At 44.6% G+C, this 19,067-nt stretch overlaps 1 protein-coding gene across 3 annotated transcripts in view; it reads right to left on the bottom strand.

Annotated features, from left to right (window-relative positions):
- Positions 1–19,067, bottom strand: part of SARNP (SAP domain containing ribonucleoprotein) — a 313,723-nt gene that overhangs the window by 37,248 nt on the left and 257,408 nt on the right. For 2 of the 3 annotated variants that reach the window (XM_033935489.1, XM_033935490.1), the window contains exon 10: positions 332–415. In XM_033935489.1, coding sequence (XP_033791380.1) covers positions 332–415 — 84 coding nt within the window. Of the gene's footprint in view, positions 1–331; positions 416–19,067 lie in introns of those variants that run through there. The other variant, XR_004538626.1, reaches the window with a different exon arrangement.

Consider the following 19,067-nt stretch of genomic DNA (forward strand, 5'->3'; position numbering starts at 1 on the left):
CAACATTAAACAAAAAGAAAGTTATTTATAAAAGACAAAATTAATACTTTGTCCTGTCTCCATTACTATACCTCCCAGAGATTTACACTTGTGTATTTATCAATGCTTGAAATGGGTAGGAAGATATTTTTAAAGAATGAATTTATAACTTAAGTAAATAAAAACTTCAGGGGCAATGGCTGCTGAAACTTCTTCCACCTCAAATCCAAAACAAATCAGCAAGCTAGTAATTAAACAAAGGGAAAAGTTTAGCTGTAGACAAATGGACACAGGTAAGCAAAAAGCTGAGCTGAAGTGGGATAAAGTGTGTGAGTGTGAGCATAGACATTACCTCACTGTCTTCTGTGACTCCTGCTGAACTTGTTACGATGCCAAATCGCTCTTTCCTCTTCTTTAGCTTTTCATCATCATCACTCTGAGAAAGGAAAATGGCAAGTGATTTTTAAGATTTACAGGAATTAATGATTTAAAAAAATACACATTCTGAGTCAATTTTAGGTCTTCTATATGAGAAAGAAAGTTTCCATATACTGGTACATACAAAATATGCATAAGACTAACCCCCTTTTTTACTAAGGTGCGTTAAGCATTTTTAGCGCGCACTAAATCTATACGTGCACAATATGCTAACGTGTTCAAAGACTAACATGCACATGTTAGCGTTTAGCGCATCTTTGTAAAAGGTGCCCTAAGTGTGTTTTTTTGTTTCCAGAACAGATATGCTAACAGCAGGTTTTTGCCTGTTCTAGAATGTCTAACGGCAGGTGGACATTACTCCCATTGTCATAGGTGCTTCTTGATGAATCTGGAGTTTATTCTGTTCCAAGCACCAAACACCTCAAGGTGGCACCATTTTGATAAAGTAAGCAACTTTGCTTTTCTGTTAACAGGGTTTAAAGCGGGGCTGCACTAATGGCGTGATCTGTTCCAGGCTGTCCCTCTGTGTAGCTGCCAGCGGGACACATGACGCTTCCAGCTCAAACATTGGAAACGTGCACTCTGACGGGGCTCCCACCAATCTTTGCCCTATACAGTGTTCGGTCTTGGGGATAGGGACAATGCCTGGTTTCTTTAGTTCTTCCAAAACCAACAGAGGGGAGAAATTTTGGCAAGGGAGTCTTTGCCTAAACACCGGTGTGTATGGGGGGTGGGGAGGCCTCTGAATCCGCTGTTGTATTAAGCCTCAACATTTCTTTCCTGTGTCAAGACATCTGTCCGTGCAGATGGGCAGAAGCGTGTTCTGTTCCATTAAGCCCCCCTCCCTTGCTTGTGCAGAGATCAAGCACATGCGCAGACATCTACAGGCAAAGAATATGGTCTGCGCATGCATCAGGATTGCTCTGGAGTTGCTGTGGGGGGCGTGCCTCCGATAATATTAATTTGCATGGGGAGGCATAGTGAATCGGTCGCCTGGGAAGACTAGGCCAGGGATTGCCCACGGATTGGATCAGATGGGTGAGTTTAGTGAATCTAGGCCAGGGGTGTCAAAGTCCCTCCTCGAGGGCCGCAATCCAGTCGGATTTTGAGGATTTCCCCAATAAATATGCATGAGATCTGTTAGCATACAATGAAAGTAGTGCATACAAATAAATCTCATGCATATTCATTGGGGAAAATCCTTAAAACCCAACTGGATTGCGGCCCTTGAGGAGGGACTTTGACACCCCTGATCTAGGCCAATGGCTTTCTGGCACAGGAATTGCAAGGTTCTTGCAATAAGCTGCCACATCCATCCTGCTAAAGGAAGAGCAGCTTGCTATTGCTGAGACAGAAAGCAAGCTGTTCATGAAATACTTGTAGCTGCAATACCTGAATGTAATATACAAACTGTTTTGGTTGTACCACTGAAAGGTGATATATCAAAATCCTTGGAGGTCATGTGTTTTTACTTCATCGCTCTGTTCTGGTTTTGCTTATAATATTTAATTTATAACATTTTATTGAAGGAAATAATTAAATATAATATAATACAAATAGATTTCATTTCGAATAGATTCATAATTAGCCCAGATTCCACACAAAAAAGCATGGAGAACACTACACCAAAAATACAAACAAAAGCTGAAAGAAAAAAGAAAGACATACTACACAAAGCAAATTGGAGAAGGACCCCAAGACACAAAAAAGCTATTCCAGTTACTAAAAAGAACTCACAGACACCACACCATATTTAATCAATAACAACTCCCCCCCCCTCAGCCACCTTATTAGCCACATTCTTCAAAAATAAGATCGCAAATATTAGAGCCACGTTTAATGGAACACCTACTCACCTAGAAGAGATCTCCTCAACTCCCCCCACAGAGAAAGAATCAGTAGCAGCAGACAGAACCTGGTCCCACTTCTCACCTATACAATGGTCAGACCTCAACAAACTATACAACAAATACAGTCATGCAGCCTGTGACCTTAACCACTGCCCACCATACCTATTGAAAACCTCCAGTACGCTATTCCGCACTCTACTCCTACAATGGATACAAATTCTACTCGCAGATGGGAAAGTTCCCACAAGACCTCAGCGAAATTATCATAACTACGATCCTAAAAGACCCCAAAGGAGCAACGGACCAACCATTCAACTATAGACCCACAGCCTCAATCCCACTTTACGTTAAGCTAATGGAAGGCCTTGTAGCTAAAGCCCTAAACATATACCTAGAAAACTACAACCTACTCCACCCCACACAGTCTGGCTTCAGAACCAACTATAGCACTGAGACCCATGAGGAACACTCATGGACATCGCAAAACAACACCTCAGCATAGGCAAAAAAATGCTGATCATACAACTAGACCTCTCCGCAGCCTTTGATCTAGTAGACCATGACATCCTTTTACAAACTCTAGACTCAATAGGAATTACTGGAAAGGTACTAACATGGTTCAAAGGATTCCTACAAACCAGAACTTATAGTCAAAACAAACAAAGAAAAATCAGAGCCATGGTCCAACCCATGTGGAGTTTCCCAAGGATCACCCCTGTCTCCCACACTCTTCAACCTATATATTGCCTCCCTAAGCTCATACCTAGACAAACTAGGCATTACCTCCTATAGCTACGCATACTCCTCCCCTTCAATCAACTTGAGCCTTCCTTGTTAGGCACAATATACAGAACACTTGAAATAGCAACATGGATGAAAGTACACAAACTAAAACTTAACCCTGACAAAACAAACTTCATCCTCCTAAAAAACAAGCAAAGCCCCCAACCTTGACTAACCTAGTAATAAACACGATCTCATACCCCATTCAACCATGCTAAAACTCCTTGGAGTGCTGATTGACAGAGGCTGTAACATGCAACCACAAATCAACAAAATAATAAAAACATCATTCGCAACTATGAGAAACCTAAGATAAGTCCGAAAATTCTTCTACAGAAAACAATTCCAACTCGTGGTTCAATCACTGATCCTTGGCCTAATTGACTACTGCAACATACTATATCTCCCCTGCCCTGCAACCGCGATAAAACAACTTCAAACAATACAAAACACAGCTCTAAGACTTATCTACTCACTGAAAAAATACAACCACATCACAGAGGAGTACCATGACTCACACTGGCTCCCAATTCAAGCCAGATTGCACTTCAAATTCCACTGCCTACTACTCAAAGCTATAAACGGAGACAACCCTACTTACTGGAATAATAGACTAACTCAGTCCACCTCAACCAGACACAGGAGAACCCACACAATATTCACACACCCACCAACCAAAAATGTTAAACGAAGAAAAATGTATGACAATCTACTGGCCACCAGAGCATCAAAACTGGACCGACAACTCACCAATTTGCTGACTTCGACCACAGACTACAAAACCTTCAAAAAAGAAACAAAAACCCTACTCTTCAAAAAATACATAAAACCAATATAACACAATCAAACATACTCCAAACTCCTCCTGCAATACATACCAACTACTCATTAGCAAACCAGAAAATGTTCAATCTATTCCCTAAGTACTTCTTAATATCTTAACAATATGTATTTCTTAATGTCTTAACAATTCTTATGTAATCCGCCTTGAACTGCAAGGTAAAGGCAGAATAGAAATCACTAATGTAATGTAATTATAATATTTACATACATATTTCTATCATTCCTTCAAAATATATTTCCATATGACCCAAATCAATCCCTCTACTACCCCCACCTCCCCTTCCCTTCCCCCTCCTATTCACATTGTATTGAAGTAATTAATAAAATTATAATATAAAATGAAATTTATCAATCCTTCAATATATATTTCAATATGTCCTATTTCATCCTACCCCTACACCCCCCAATTTCCCCCCCTCTTTTGAATGGAAGATGACACATATTACCAGGTATTACAAAGTTATAAATGTTTCCAAAGCTTCAATGTAAAATATTAACAATCATATTTCATGCTCATTGAATATACGGGTCCCAAATTTATTTTTTTTAAACCCAAAACATGTACGTCTTGGAAACTAACAAACATCCCTAACTTCAAATAAAATTCAACAATGAAGTTGATTCCTCCAATGCCAAAAACTAGGAGGATCTTTCTGTAACCAATATTGCAAAATACATTTGTGACCAATCATGCATGCTTTTTGAAATACAATACATCTACCTTGTCCATATACCCCATAAGCAGCAGCTTTACCAAATAACACCTCCCTTGGAGACTCCATTAATTGACAATCCCATAATGAACCTAAATGTAATAGGATGGCAGACCAGAATGACTTAATAAGAGGACATTGCCACAATGCATGAGATAACAATGCATGTATTTGGAGCTTTCTCATATTTAATACAAATGGGAGAATTAACTAATCCTGCATGAAATGCTTGCACTTGTAAGAAATATGCCTATGTAAAACTCTTTCATGAACACCCAAAGAAAGACCCCATCTTCATATCTGACTTCATATCTTCATAATGTTCTAATTGCATATATCCATATAATGATCCTGGTCTACTTCCAACCGTTAATGAAAGGTCTGGAAATCTCCTTATCTTCCCAGACTCATCCAAAATCTGAGCAATAAACCGAACCCCCTTATTTGCCCAACATCGAAAAATTACATTAGTCATACCCGGGTAAAATCTCCATTTCCCTGAATTGGCAAAAAATCTGTAACATTCAGATGATACTCCCGTAATTTCAACATTTATAAATATAATATTTAAAAAATAAATAAATATTGAGGCGTGAGCAGTAGAAGCCACTGGTTACTTAAGGCTTGGAAAGAGAAGAGGATATTGGCACAGGTCATGGAGAGGACACAATGGGGATGGAGAGCAGTACAGTAGCTAGAGGTGAAGCTCCGATGATGCCATAGAAGAGGTGGCGTTTTTGAGACAGTGAGTTCAGTAAACACAGTTTAGGGAAGAGGGATGGGGAGGGAACCTAAGAGCCAAACCAGTAGCACAAGATAAAGGGGGTTGAGAGAGAAACTTGGTGGGTGTATGTCATCAACACATGCCAGGTCATCAGCATCACAGCCCAGCATTAAGAGTTATTATTTGCTGGCTCTGCCTTTGGATCCAAAGTTGCCACCCCATAAAATCAGTGAAGACTACTGCTCCAAAAGAACCCTCCCCCCTCTTGTTCTTATACAAACAAATCATGAAGAACAATTCAGCATTGCAACACATTAGAAAAAATGAAAGCAGGATTTTAAGACTCATGATTGTACATTTCTAGGAGCACCACCTATGGATGGTCCCTAGGCCAGGTCTGTTGCTGCTATAATTAACTAGAAATAAAACGCAACAGGATATAAAAATAGAGAAAAGTTGCAAATAAAGGTTCATTGTGCCAGATCCCACCCCCAGTTATAATTGCCCTGGAAGCCCAAAGCAGCATGATAAAAAATAAAAACTAAACTAAACATGTGGTGTAAATGTGTGTATATTCCTCGGAGCAATAGGGTTCAAGGCTTATCTTTCAAGATAAGCTGTGAAGAAATGTATCTTGATAAAATAAGTTCTTTGTTATACTGAGGGGGATTTCATAAACAAAGAGTAAAAGCATTTTAGGTTCATAAGAAACTGTCACACACCGCATCAATTACCCTGAATGAAAATAACAATAAAGCATCCTATTTCTAGGTTGAAGAGCAAGAGGATCCTGGCAGATTTAGACTTTGTCATTCTAAAATTAGTAGCCTTAATCTCACAAATTAAACTAAGAGTGAGACAGATCTAAGATATGAAACTAAATCCAAATAAAATAAAAAAAATCTTTACAATTACTCCTGCAACTTACATGGTAAGCTGAGCAGAGTCAGATGATTTCTGTATTGGTCTGTCATCCCCCTGTACCCCTTCCCCATCCCCCCATAGCCTGCAGGGGCAGCTAACGGCTCAACCAAATCAACGCACTTCTAATGATCTTTCACACTTGACCCTCCCCCCCAGGAGGCAATGTCACTGGGTAGCACGCTTACAATAAACTTCACTCCATCTTTAGCTCTTCACTGACAGCTTTTGATTCATGGGCTGCTGAAAAGCCCAGCTGAGGGAAATTGCCTCTATCAAAAAGCAGCTATCTTCACATTTATCAACCTCCTCCTCCCCATCCCCACAATGCTGGCCTTGGGCCATGCTCAAGTGCACCCATGGGCACTGTGCAGCTGCTGGGTGCAGTGACCTTTCTGACAAAATGTCAGCTGATTTCCTTGGCTCACCTTTTTCCCTCCCCCTCTCATTTATCCTTACATACACAGCCTCTGCAGACCTTACTATCCCTACCTTCCCCCATTCTCAATCAGTTCTCAGCTAGTTTCTATGAGCCTTTTCATTCATCTCCTATCAAGGAACCAACAGCCTTCTTGTACTTCCATACTTTTTACACATCCCCATTCATATTGTAGCACTATTAGTGGAACAGATGAATTCTACCAACAAAGACCTCAAAACATCAGGCAATCTATTTTTAAAACCTGAGGTCTAATGCAATTCCCTTGTATACAGAACATATTTCTGGTCAAGATCTGGAAAGCATGCATAACTGCTATAAATCCTACAATTGTTCAGCAATGGCAGAAAAAGCAGGGTAAAGCTACCAAAACTGTATAAATGATCTCTTTGCAAAATTAAAACAGAGAATTGAGAGCAGGAGGCATTCATTGTAAAGAGAGGCTGCTATATACCTCTTTGTAGATTTTCCATCCTTGCACTTTTTTTTTTTTTACATTCATTGTCTAAAATATACAATTCAAGTACTGTGAAACAAGCTTCTGCTTTAATGATTTACACAACATGCTCTGCACATTCAACACAAAACAATTACAGAAATATTCTAGTAGCTAAGCAAAAGAAACTTGTCATAGCGACAGTTTTCAACATTAAGGCCCAGATTCACTAAAGATAGCGATTCACTCGCTGTTGGCCGATTCTCTGGCCGATTTTAAAACAGTGATTGATTCACTATCTTTTTTGCATGGGGAGGGGGAGAGGGAGTCCGCTGCAGAGGGAGTGGGCATTTGTTTCACGTGGGGGGGGAGGAAGGAAGGAGAGAGAGGGCCCCGATGGCATTTTTCAGTGTGGGGGGTGGTGTTCAGCAGGTGGGCAGGGGGAGGTGTTCGGTCGGGAGGCAGAGTGAGGTGTTTGGCTGACCATGGGCAAGCGAGGTAGGAGGGGGTCGTTGGCAGGAGGGACCGGGCATCCCTCCTGTCATATTTTCAGCGCGGTGGGGGGGGGAAATGGCAGGTGGCAGGAGGAAGTGGGCATCCCTCCTGCCATTTGTGGGTCACAGGGGGAGAGTTGTTTTTTGGTTTATGAGGCACATATTTTGCGTGTGTAATACGTGCAAAATGTGTGTGCCGTGGAAAAAAATGAATTAAAAAAAACCAGGCAGACCTTTCGGTAATACAGTTACCAACAGGTCTGCAGCAGTTGGGTTTTAGGATAGTAAAACCAGATTTAAAATAGCCAAGCAAATGTTAGTGAATCAATCGCTTGGCTATTTTGCATGGGGTTTTACTAATTTGCATGGGTCAGATCGGATTGGACCGGACAACATGCGGTGGGTCGTTTAGTGAATCAGGTGGGTATCAGCCAGTGTTCCCTCTAAGCGGGCGGGTGTTGTGAGCAAACTTTTTTCACCGTGAGCCAAAAATATCGGGCGCCAGCAAGTTATGAGCCAACTCGCCCGATTCTCCTCTCGCCGCCCTGCCATCTGCCGTACGCCTCTTCCGATTGTGCGCTGTGACGAGAAACGTGTGCGCTGCGATGTAATATTTTGTGCGCCAGCGCAGCTTAGCGGGAACACTGGTTCAAATGGTTTTATTTATTTCCCCAAATTTATTTTTGTTATACGCATTGAAAATATTTGATATTGCGTTTAAATCAAAATCTCAATAAACTTGAAACGAGTGCCCGTGAGATTGTGGGAGGGTTAAATACTCAAAACTTAGAAGTTTTTGCTACGCCAGCTTTCTGGTATCTTTACATACAGTGGCGTACCTAGCATATGTAACATCCGGGGCCCATCATTTTTTGGCACCCCCCCCCCCATCTGTAAGAAAAACATGATTTTTAGTAACAAACCACACGTCACACATGAGTACCTAGGAAAAGGCAGCATCTTACATATTGCAGTGAGCAGTACATCAATACACCCATTGTAAAACTAAACAAGCCAGACCAGCACAGATCAATCCTACACCGTCAATCCTAACAGAAAACACACAGAACACAGAAAACACCTTCGCCTAGTAAGGAATATGTAATCACAAACTAACCCCTCCCTCTTTTACAAAACTGTAGTGTGGATTTTAGCTACGGAGGTAACAGCTCTGATGCTCATAAAATTCTGAGCATCAGAGCTGCTACCACCAAGGCTGGTGCTAAAAACGCTTCACAGTTTTGTAAAAGGGGGGATAAAATAAAAATACATAGACAAAGGTTAAATTGAACCAGCAAGAAGCTGGACTCTGCATACAATGCTTCACAGAAACAGTGACACATGTCTCCTAAAGCAATAAATAAATAGAAATTTTTTCTACCTTTGTCTTCTGTGGTTTCTCCTTTCCTCATCTTCTTGTAACTCTCTTCCTTCCATCCACTGTCTGCCGTCTCTCTTCCCCTATATGGCATCTTCTCTCCTTCTATGCCCCTTCCAGAAACTGTATGCCTCCCCCTTCCATCTCTCCTTTCACCCCATTGGTCTGGCATCTCTCTCCTCGCCTTCCCTCTCCCACACCTCTCCTCATAGTCTGGTATCTCCCCTTCCCTGATTCTCTGGCATCTCTCTCCTTTCCTTTTCTTCCATCTTTCGCTCCCCCTCCATGCTCTCACATCTCCCCCTTCCTTTTCCCTTAGACTGGCATACCTTCCTCCTACGCTCCAAGCCCTGGCATCTCCTTTAATTCCCTCCCTCATCTTCCTTCTCCCTCCAGCTGGGTACCGCAACACTCTTCCCTGCAGCTCTGCACTTCCCCACAATTGCCATGCTTCGGTTCCTCTTCTTCCTTCCTTCCCCCCCCCCCCCCCCCGCGGGACCCTGCGGCACCATCAACTCTTACTCCCTCTAATGTCGGCCCTGCAGCTCCAGACTTCCTCGCACCTTCTCCCCTCCCCCTTTGGATCGCTATTATTTTAAATGTTATAGCCGCGGAGCTGTATCCATCAGTGGAGATGTCTAACCTCGGCCTGCCCCGGAACTCTTACTGCAACAGTGACTTCCTGTTCCTGCCTAGACGGGCGGCTGCTGCAGTAAGAGTTCCGGGGCAGGCCGAGGTTAGACATCTCCACTGATGGATACAGCTCCGCGGCTATAACATTTAAAATAATAGCGATCCAAAGGGGGAGGGGAGAAGGTGCGAGGAAGTCTGGAGCTGCAGGGGGGGGGGGGGGAGGAAGGAAGGAAGAAGAGGAACCGAAGCATGGCAATTGTGGGGAAGTGCAGAGCTGCAGGAGCTGTTATAGCCGCGGAGCTGTATCCATCAGTGGAGATGTCTAACCTCGGCCTGCCCCGGAACTCTTACTGCAGCAGCCGCCCGTCTAGGCAGGAACAGGAAGTCACTGTTGCAGTAAGAGTTCCGGGGCAGGCCGAGGTTAGACATCTCCACTGATGGATACAGCTCCGCGGCTATAACATTTAAAATAATAGCGATCCAAAGGGGGAGGGGAGAAGGTGCGAGGAAGTCTGGAGCTGCAGGGCTGACATTAGAGGGAGTAAGAGTTGATGGTGCCGCAGGGTCCCGCGGGGGGGAGGAAGGAAGGAAGAAGAGGAACCGAAGCATGGCAATTGTGGGGAAGTGCAATCCCCCCAATGCGTCCCCTTACCTTACCTCCCCTTACCTTTGCGACGCGTGTGTGCGCTGTGAAGAGAAACTTGTGCGCTGCGATGTAATATTTTGTGCGTGAGCGCAGGCCAGCGCAGCTTAGCGGGAACACTGGTATCAGCGATCATTGCTAAACCTAATAGGGCAGAGTACGGTACTGGGGTTCAAGAAAGGATTGGACAATTTCCTGTTGGAAAAGGGGATAGAGGGGTATAGATAGAGGATTACAGTCCAGGTCCTGGACCTGTTGGGCCACCGCGTGTGCGGACTGCTGGGCACAATGGACCTCTGGTCTGACCCAGCGGAGGCACTGCTTATGTTCTTATGTGAAAACAGGTTTAGCGATGATCATTGACTTTCATGAATCGGGGCCTAAGGCCCATAAGAGAGAGCCCAACTATATCCAATTACAGTAGTTGATCTGATTTGAATATTCATGAATAATCAAATGCTTGTGTTGTACAAAATGGGTTTGAAGTAAAGTCTAAAAATGCCACCCATTAGCTCCTGAAAGAACTCTGGGAGCTTATTCAAATGGTATGCAGCTACATGAATATCAATGTGTCTGAATGTCCCTTGGGGCACTATCAGACCATCACTAGAGGGATGGCTTGACAGAGGCAATACTTTAATGATGCCATCCTGATTCCACTTCACAAAGTCAGAAGCTGTGCAATACAAAGAGTTCTGACTCCATGTCCTAGATTACTTTAGAATTACTGCACAGGTCTCTGGCTGAGACTGGGAAAAATACAGAAAGATTAGGTTCTTACCTTTGCTAATCTTCTTTCTTGTAAATCCACACTCCATTCCTGGACAAGTGTGTCATATATCCCATCTCATGAGATCTCTTGTAGGAAGCCTCATTTACATATTTTTGATCCTCCCCTCTTACCTCAGGACTGCCCTCTGACTTTCAGTTGGTACAAAAGCAGTCAGCAATCCCTATAGAGGACCCAGAAAAGAGGGGTACGTGGAAATTCCATGAGAAACAAGTCTAATCTGCTCATATCAATAAACATCAGGTCAATGCACAGATTTTAGCCCTTTCAGGACCAAGGGACATATTTGTCCCATAACTTTAAAATCCTATAAATTTTGATTGGGATAGTCTACAGTTCTAAATTTGATATGTACGGATTCCATATGATACTGCCTTTATGTAAACAAACTGGTTCCAACATTCATTCATTAGCGTCGTTGCCAGATTGACGAGAAGATTCACTTGCCACACTGTCCATAAGCCAGAAGTGTGATTTTTTAAATAAAAATAATGATATTTCACAAAAAAAATCAATTTTTTGGCATCTGCAAGCCCTTTTTACCATAAAAATGTCGTCAAAACCACAAAAATTGGCCTATGATCCTTATGGTCCTGAAAGGGTTAAGATCATCATAAATGGGAAAACAGTGAAACAAGGAGACTTGGCCTGCACTAAGAGTGTAGGGCGTACTAGCAAAGTGCCCATAATTTGGCAGATATTATTCTCAACAAAGGCTGATCAAAGAATCAGTAGTACAACTTACTGGTACTTATTTATTTATTTTTATTTATTTAATTAATTTTCTATACCGTTCTACCAAGGGAGCTCAGAACGGTTTACATGAATTTATTCAGGTACTCAAAGCATTTTTCCCTTTCTGTCCCAGTGGGCTCACAATCTAGCTAATGTACCTGGGGAAATGAGGGTATTAAGTAACTTGCCCAGGGTCACAAGGAGCAGCGTGGGTTTGAACCCACAACCCCAGGATGCTGAGGCTATAGCTTTAACCACTGTGCCACACTCTCCCCATTGAGGCAGACAATCGACGAATCAGCATCTCCCAGAGTGGGTTCCAAGAACAGAGTGTGGATTTACAAGAAAGAAGATTAGCAAAAGTAAGAACCTAATCTTTTTTTCTTGTACAATCCCACTCTATTCATGGACAAGTGGGACGTAACAGAGCAGTCCTTCAAATCTAGGGTGCGACTGATGAGCCTGCTGACAACCGAAGATCCAAATATGGAATTCCTCTTGGTCGCCACATCTATCCTGTAAAACTTGGTGAAGGTATAGAAAGATGATCAATCGGCTGCTCTGCAAATCTCTGCTGGGGAACCGCTGAAGAGTCTGCCCATGAGAACGCCACTCCTCACATGGAGTGCGCCTTTACCAACACAGGAGTCACTTCCCAACTCCAATATAGGCCAAGGAAATTGCAATCTGAATCCATCTTGATATGGTGGCTTTCGAAGTTGGTCTGCCCTTCCAGGATGCCCAAATCAGAACAAACAGGTACTCCAACAAACAAAATTCATTTGTGACCTCCAAATACTGCAGTAAGGTCCTATGCACATTCAAAAATTTCAATACCCTGTTGTGTGCTTTTAAATCCAAGGTAAATGTCAACAAACATACTTCCAGGCTGATGTAAAAACTAGACACCACTTTTGGCAGAAAGGATGTAACAGTGCGCAGAACACCTGTAATCCAAAGAAAAGTATCTCTGCAGGACAAAGCCTTAAGTTCGGATACCCTGCGAGACGATGTAATGGCCATCAGAAAGACAACCTTTAAGGTAAGGTCCATCGACAAAGCCTTGTCCAACAGTTCATATGGTGGACATGCAAGCAACTGGAGAACCTTAATGAGATTCCAAGTCAGAATCGCCTAATGTAACGGAAGGCAGAGCAGCAACGTGCCCTTTAAGAACCTAACTACATCAGGATGAGTGACCAGAGAGTCACTCAGGGACTTAGGACTGCAGCAGGAAAGTCCAGCAACCTGAACTCGCAAGGAACCAACTGCAAGGCCCTTCTCCAGGCATGCCTGAAGGAAGGCAAGAACCAATGAGATTGATGCCGAGCTCAGGTCTTCATTCTTCCGAGCGTACCAAGACTGAAAACACTGGCAAGACTTAGCATACACAGCAATGGTCAACGAATTCTTGCTGCATAAGATAGTAGCTTCTACTCCAGTGGAATAACCTTTGCGCACTATAACTTCATGCTCGAGAGCCAGACCGTAAGACCAAAGCGGTTCAGACCCTGCATGAGAAGGAAGGAGAGACAGGGAAATTTACAACCCTGATCCAGCTGCAGATGAACCAAGCCCGTATACGGGTGCCTTGACAATCGGGCACCATGAGAATCACCTGACCCTGGTGTCTTGATTCTCCAAAAACAGCCTAACACAGGCCATTGAAGAAAGACAGAGAAGGACCTCCTGTGGCCATAGCTGCACCAGGGCATCCAATCCCTTGCTTACTGGTTAGCGACAGCGACTGAAGAACCAAGTCACCTTCCTGTTGAACGCAGACACCATCAGATTGAACACTGGTCATCCCCATCTCTCTACTATACTTTGGAAAGCTCTCTGAGACAGAGACCATTCCCCTGGATCCAGAGTTTGGAAACTGAGATAATCCGCCTGAACATTATCTACTCCTGCTACATGAACCGCTGAAAGCACCAGAAGATGCTTTTCTGACCAGCGAAAGAGCAGTTGAGCCTCTGGCATCTTTCTTTCTTTTCATCTCCATCCCCACGCAAATGCAGCGCTGGACCCCACCATCCCCAGATCCACCATCTCTCCTTTTCTCAACTACCCTTTCATCCAGCATCTCTCTTCTGTGTCCCTGTCCCTATTCTCCTCTCCAGTACTGTCCCCCTTGTGTCCCTGTTCCTATGCTCCCTCAGCATCTTATCTCTCCCCATATCCAGCTTCTTCTTTCTCTCTTCCTTACCTCTTGTATCCCCTTCCCCATACAGGCTTTCTCCTATTATCTCTCCTGCCATCCTGCACCCTGCCCACCTACTTTGGAGCAGTATCTGTCCCTCTGGTATCCTTCCCCTTGTGGTCTTGCATTTCTTCTCCCTCTCCTTTAGTCCAGCACCTCTCCTTTGCTTTCCTCCCCCTCTTTTTGGTTTGGTCTCTTTCTTCCCTTCACCCTAAGTCTGGCATCTCCCCTCCCCTCTCTTACTCATTCCTCCTCCTCCCTCTGCACAGGCCTGCCTCCTTGCCATGAAGACCTGCTCCTCCCGCAAAGGCCTGCCCCCCTGTCGTGAAGGCACTTTTCGGCCTGCTCCCCGCCACGAAGACCTGCTCCCCCCACAAAGGCACTCTTCAGCCTGCTCCCCGCAGAACGCCTGCTCCCCCCACAAGCCTGTATCTTCCCCCCAACATCCCGCTCTTACCTTTAGGCTAACACGGCAGCCTGCAGGATCGCTCATGCTATAGCGATCCCTGCAGCTGCCTGTTCTCTCTGCTGTGATCCTGTCCCTGACGTCAGAGCAGGGGCAGGACGTAGCAGAGAGAACATGCCACTGAGGACGACGGGCAGCTGCAGGGATCGCTATAACACCAATGAGCCTGCAGGCTGCCGTATTAGCCTTAAGGAGGTAGAGCGGGGAAGCTGGGAGAGGCCTTTCTGACTGACTCTCCCCCCCCTCAAGCAGGAGTGGCAGTGGACGACCAGCAAGAGGCAGCGCTGCAGCTCCTGTTTTAGGAGGGCACAGGGGAAGGGTCGGTCATTGAATTGGGAGGCCGATATTTTTGAAAAATGAATCAATTCGAATCGATTCACCTGATTCGAATAGGTGAATCGATGCGAATCGTGAATCAGGCAGCACTAGTCAGCACACAAGCACTCCAAAGGAGCAGATCAAACTTCTGAAGTGTGATCTAGAGAATGACACGGGGACAAAAATTTTCCCTGTCCCGCAGGAACTCAATTTCCCCATCCCATTCCCACAAGTTTTGTCACTGTCCTTGTTCCATTCCCGTAAGCTGTGCCTTAACTGCATACGCCTTGAACACCTATGATTTTAAAGTGTTTGAGGCTTGTGCAGATGAGGACAGAGCTTGCAAGAATGGGGTAGGGATAGGAAAAGAACTCGACGAGAAGATGAGTTCCCACGGGAACGGGGGAAAAATTTGTCCCCTTGTCTTTCTCTAGCGTGATCTGCTCCTTTGGAGTGCTTGAAAACCTGTTTTAGTATGCCATAGACCTGGGACCAGGAAGAAGATTAATTACTACAGAGCTTCCACTAGAACAGGGGTGTCAAACTCAATCACATAAGGGGCCGAAATGTAAAACATAGGCTATGTCGCGGGCCAAATTTTTTATTAAGATACTTAGGGGTCCTGGGGGGGGGGGGGGTCACGTGATGGTTGCAACCTAGGTGGAAACGAAAAGCAGTCTCTCCCCAGCACCCGATTATACATTGGCTATTATATCCTACCTATTCATTCCTAGTGAATTGCAAGACGGATGATCGGCTGTGTGTGTGTTCTACTGCTTGGGAGCTCCTTGGTGTCCGTCAATTTGAACCGGGAAGAGTGTTATGCCAGCCAAGACCTCGCGGCCCATCAAGCCTTGCAGCAGCATGTTAGTTTAGAAGATGGCATCCCCCAGCCTGTCTGTCTCGACGGACTCATCTCTGCCGGTGGTTCAACTGCAAGACGCGGCGATCATAGAAATTACCTGCATGCTCGCTGACATTCTTGATGACAAGCTTTCCAAAGTGAATGCCGCACTGGACGAGCTGAAGGAGGGTATAGCGGGGCATGCTGTCCAGTTACAGCAGGCACAGGAGCATGTTTCCTGCCAGGAGGACCTGACTGGGGCTCTACAGTCGCAGGTCACATCGCTGGAAAAGCAGGTTGCGATTATGAAGGAGTAGATCAAAGATCAAGAGAACCGGGTGAGGAGGAACAACATTCAGCTCATTGGTCTGCCAGAGGCACTCAAGGACTGAGAGCTCTGGGACCTGGTTGAAAAATGGTTGCCGACTGAGTTGGGACTGAAGTACGAGGGCACATGCCTGAAAGCGAAGAGAGTCCATCACGTTGGAGTGCTGAGAGAATCTAACACCCAGCCTTGACCTGTGATCGCCCGTATTTTAAACTATGCGGAGAAGGCGCTGCTTATGGCGAGATATCGGCAGCATCAGGCCTTGGAATACCAGGGACAGAAGCTCCTTCTTTTTCAGGACTCCCCCCCCCCCCCCGAGTATCTGAGCAATGACGGCTGCATTCTCCCTATTGTACGCAGCTCTTCAACCAGGGGATTAAATTTGCTCTTCATTACCCGGCTCAGGTGTGGATGACTCATGATAATAAAATAGTGTTCTTAGACACCCCAGCCATGGTGCAGGCTTTCTTAGACACTCATAAATGAGTAGTATGGCTGGACTGCATGAGCCTCTTGGATCCTACTTGCCAGGTTGATAATTTGGCCTAGGACTCGGCATGAGTGGTCTGTAGCCTGGTAGAGTGATCCTCTGACATGCTGCCGCCATTTTATGGACTGGTTCCCAGTGAGAGGCAGGTGATTGGTACCTATCAAGCCATCAGTTTACCCTTGGGGTATACGATGTATTTCTTTGCCTAAGTACCCTGAGAGAAGAAGTCCACTTCTCCACTGCCTGCCTACCCGGGAGAGGACTAGCTGTTTTGGGGGCTCCTGTATTTTATTCCTATGGTGGTATCTGCCGAGGCTCTATTCTTACTGTTTTACTGTTATGTAGGATGTGCTACTCTGTTTCATTGTGTCTGTGGGTGCTGGGGAAGGGGGTACCAACACGGGCATTGTTGCTGGGGGGAGGTCACTGTGGGTGATTTGCAGAGGTGGCTGAGTGTGTATGGCTACTGGATGGTATGGGGTTGTGTGATTGGTAAGCTTGGTGTGACTGTGGGGGTGTGTGGATTCTATGGGGAAGAGGGTTGGGAGGGGGGAGAGGTTTTGGTGATCCCTTGGTGCTCTGGGGTAAGGCTGGTGAGTGTGAGTGAGGTGCTATGTATTTGGCTGGAGGGTGGCAGCTTGGCTGGGAGGCTGCCGTTCCTTTTTTATGTTGACTATCTGCACTTAAGTAGAGTTCTGCTTCCTAATGGTGATTAAGTTTATATCCTGGAATGTCCATGTTATCACCTCGTGTGTCAAGAGGCAAAAAATGTTGTGTGTGTTGAATCATCAAAAGACTGATCTTGCTTTTTTTGCAAGAGACCCACCTTTCTACTGCTGAACATCTCAAGCGATGGTGGGTGAGTGAGGTCCTGGAGACTCTTGCGTCACATAGGAAGGCAGGTATGGTCATCCTTGGCAGAAAAGGCCTGAATTTGGAGGTGGATAAGGTGCGTTTTGATCCTAAGGGTCGCTATTTCATTGCTCAGGTGACCCTTAATAGACAAGACCTATTATTCTATAATATATATGCTTCTAACACTTGGGACAAGGCTTTCAGGCAAACTATTACAAGGCTCCTCCCTGGTAGCACTCTAGTGGTGATGGGGGAGATTTTAATCAGCCCTATGATCCTGTAATGGATAAATCTTGTTAATAATAATAATAATAATTTATTTTGTATACCGCCATACCCAGGGAGTTCTAGGCGGTTCAACAGTTAGTTGAAATACAAACAATGTGGTTGAAATTGAAGAACATAGTAGCGCAATCAAAGTCAAACGTTTACAATTTAAGTCAGGGAAAAGACTATATACAGTACATACGGTAAGCATATACATTGAATTTAAGAGTAGGAAACAGATACATACAAGCTATAAGGAGGGAGCAAACAGGCTTAAAGGAAAGGGAAGGGGAGCGGAGGAGTACGATAGGGAAGAGGAGGAGTATGTTAAGGATTTGGTCTGTTGAAAAGTTGAGATTTGATCTGTTTTCTAAAGTTAAGATATAAGAGGCATCAAGTATAATTTGGGCGAGCCAAGAATTTATTTGGCTGCTTGAAAAGCGAAGGTTCTTTCGAATAATTTTTTCAGATGGAATGATTTCAATGAGGGAAAAGCGAACAGATTTATTCTGCGGGAGCTCTTGTTATTGTAATTCAGGTTGAAGTGAGGGTAAAGATAAACCGGTGACATATACCAAATATTGTTTTGTAGCAGATGCATGAGAACTTAAATAGAATTCTGGATTCGAACGGCAGCCAATGCAACTCGTGATAGAAAGGGGTTATGTGTTCCCATTTCTTCAAGCCAAAGATGAGACGACGGCAGTATTCTGGACCAACCTCAACTTCCTGGTGATTTTCTTGAAGGCGCCTAAGTATATGATGTTACAGATGTTAAGGGTTGGAGGAGTTGCAGTACAGCGAGAGATTAGAGAAACTGGGCTTCTTCTACCTTGAAAAGAGGAGATTGAGAGGGGACATGATCGAAACATTCAAGATACTGAAGGGAATAGATTTAGTAGATAAAGACAGGTTGTTCACCCTCTCCAAGGAAGGGAGAACAAGAGGACACTCTCTAAAGTTGAAAGGGGATAGATTCCGTACGAACGTAAGGAAGTTCTTCACCCAGAGAGTGGTAGAAAACTGGAACCCTCTTCCGGAGTCGTCATAGGGGAAAACACCCTCCAGGGATTCAAAACAAAGTTGGACAAGTTCCTGCTCAACTGGAAAGTACGCAGGTGAGGCTGGGCTCATTTAGAGCACTGCTCTTTGACCTAAGGGCTGACGCGTGAGCAGACTGCTGGGCACGATGGGCCATTGGTCTGATCCAGCAGCAGCAGCAATTCTTATGTTCCTCTCCCTCACAACAGGTATGCTCACGATAGGGGACTCCCATTATTTGCCTCTTCCCTGTCGCTTCTGGATGTCTGGTGGGTTTTGCACCCGGGTGACCGGGAGTATACTCGTACGTCTAGTGCCCATGCAACACAGTCCCATATTATTTTTGGGCTGATTTCTGATACCTTGTTTGCTCAAGTCCATTCTGCAGAAATAGGGAGTTACGATGTCATGGATCATGCTATGATCTCTCTTCTATTGGAGTTTCCGGGAGATGCT

Source organism: Geotrypetes seraphini, chromosome 3, assembly GCF_902459505.1.
Source record: "Geotrypetes seraphini chromosome 3, aGeoSer1.1, whole genome shotgun sequence".
In the NCBI taxonomy this organism is placed as follows: domain Eukaryota; kingdom Metazoa; phylum Chordata; class Amphibia; order Gymnophiona; family Dermophiidae; genus Geotrypetes; species Geotrypetes seraphini.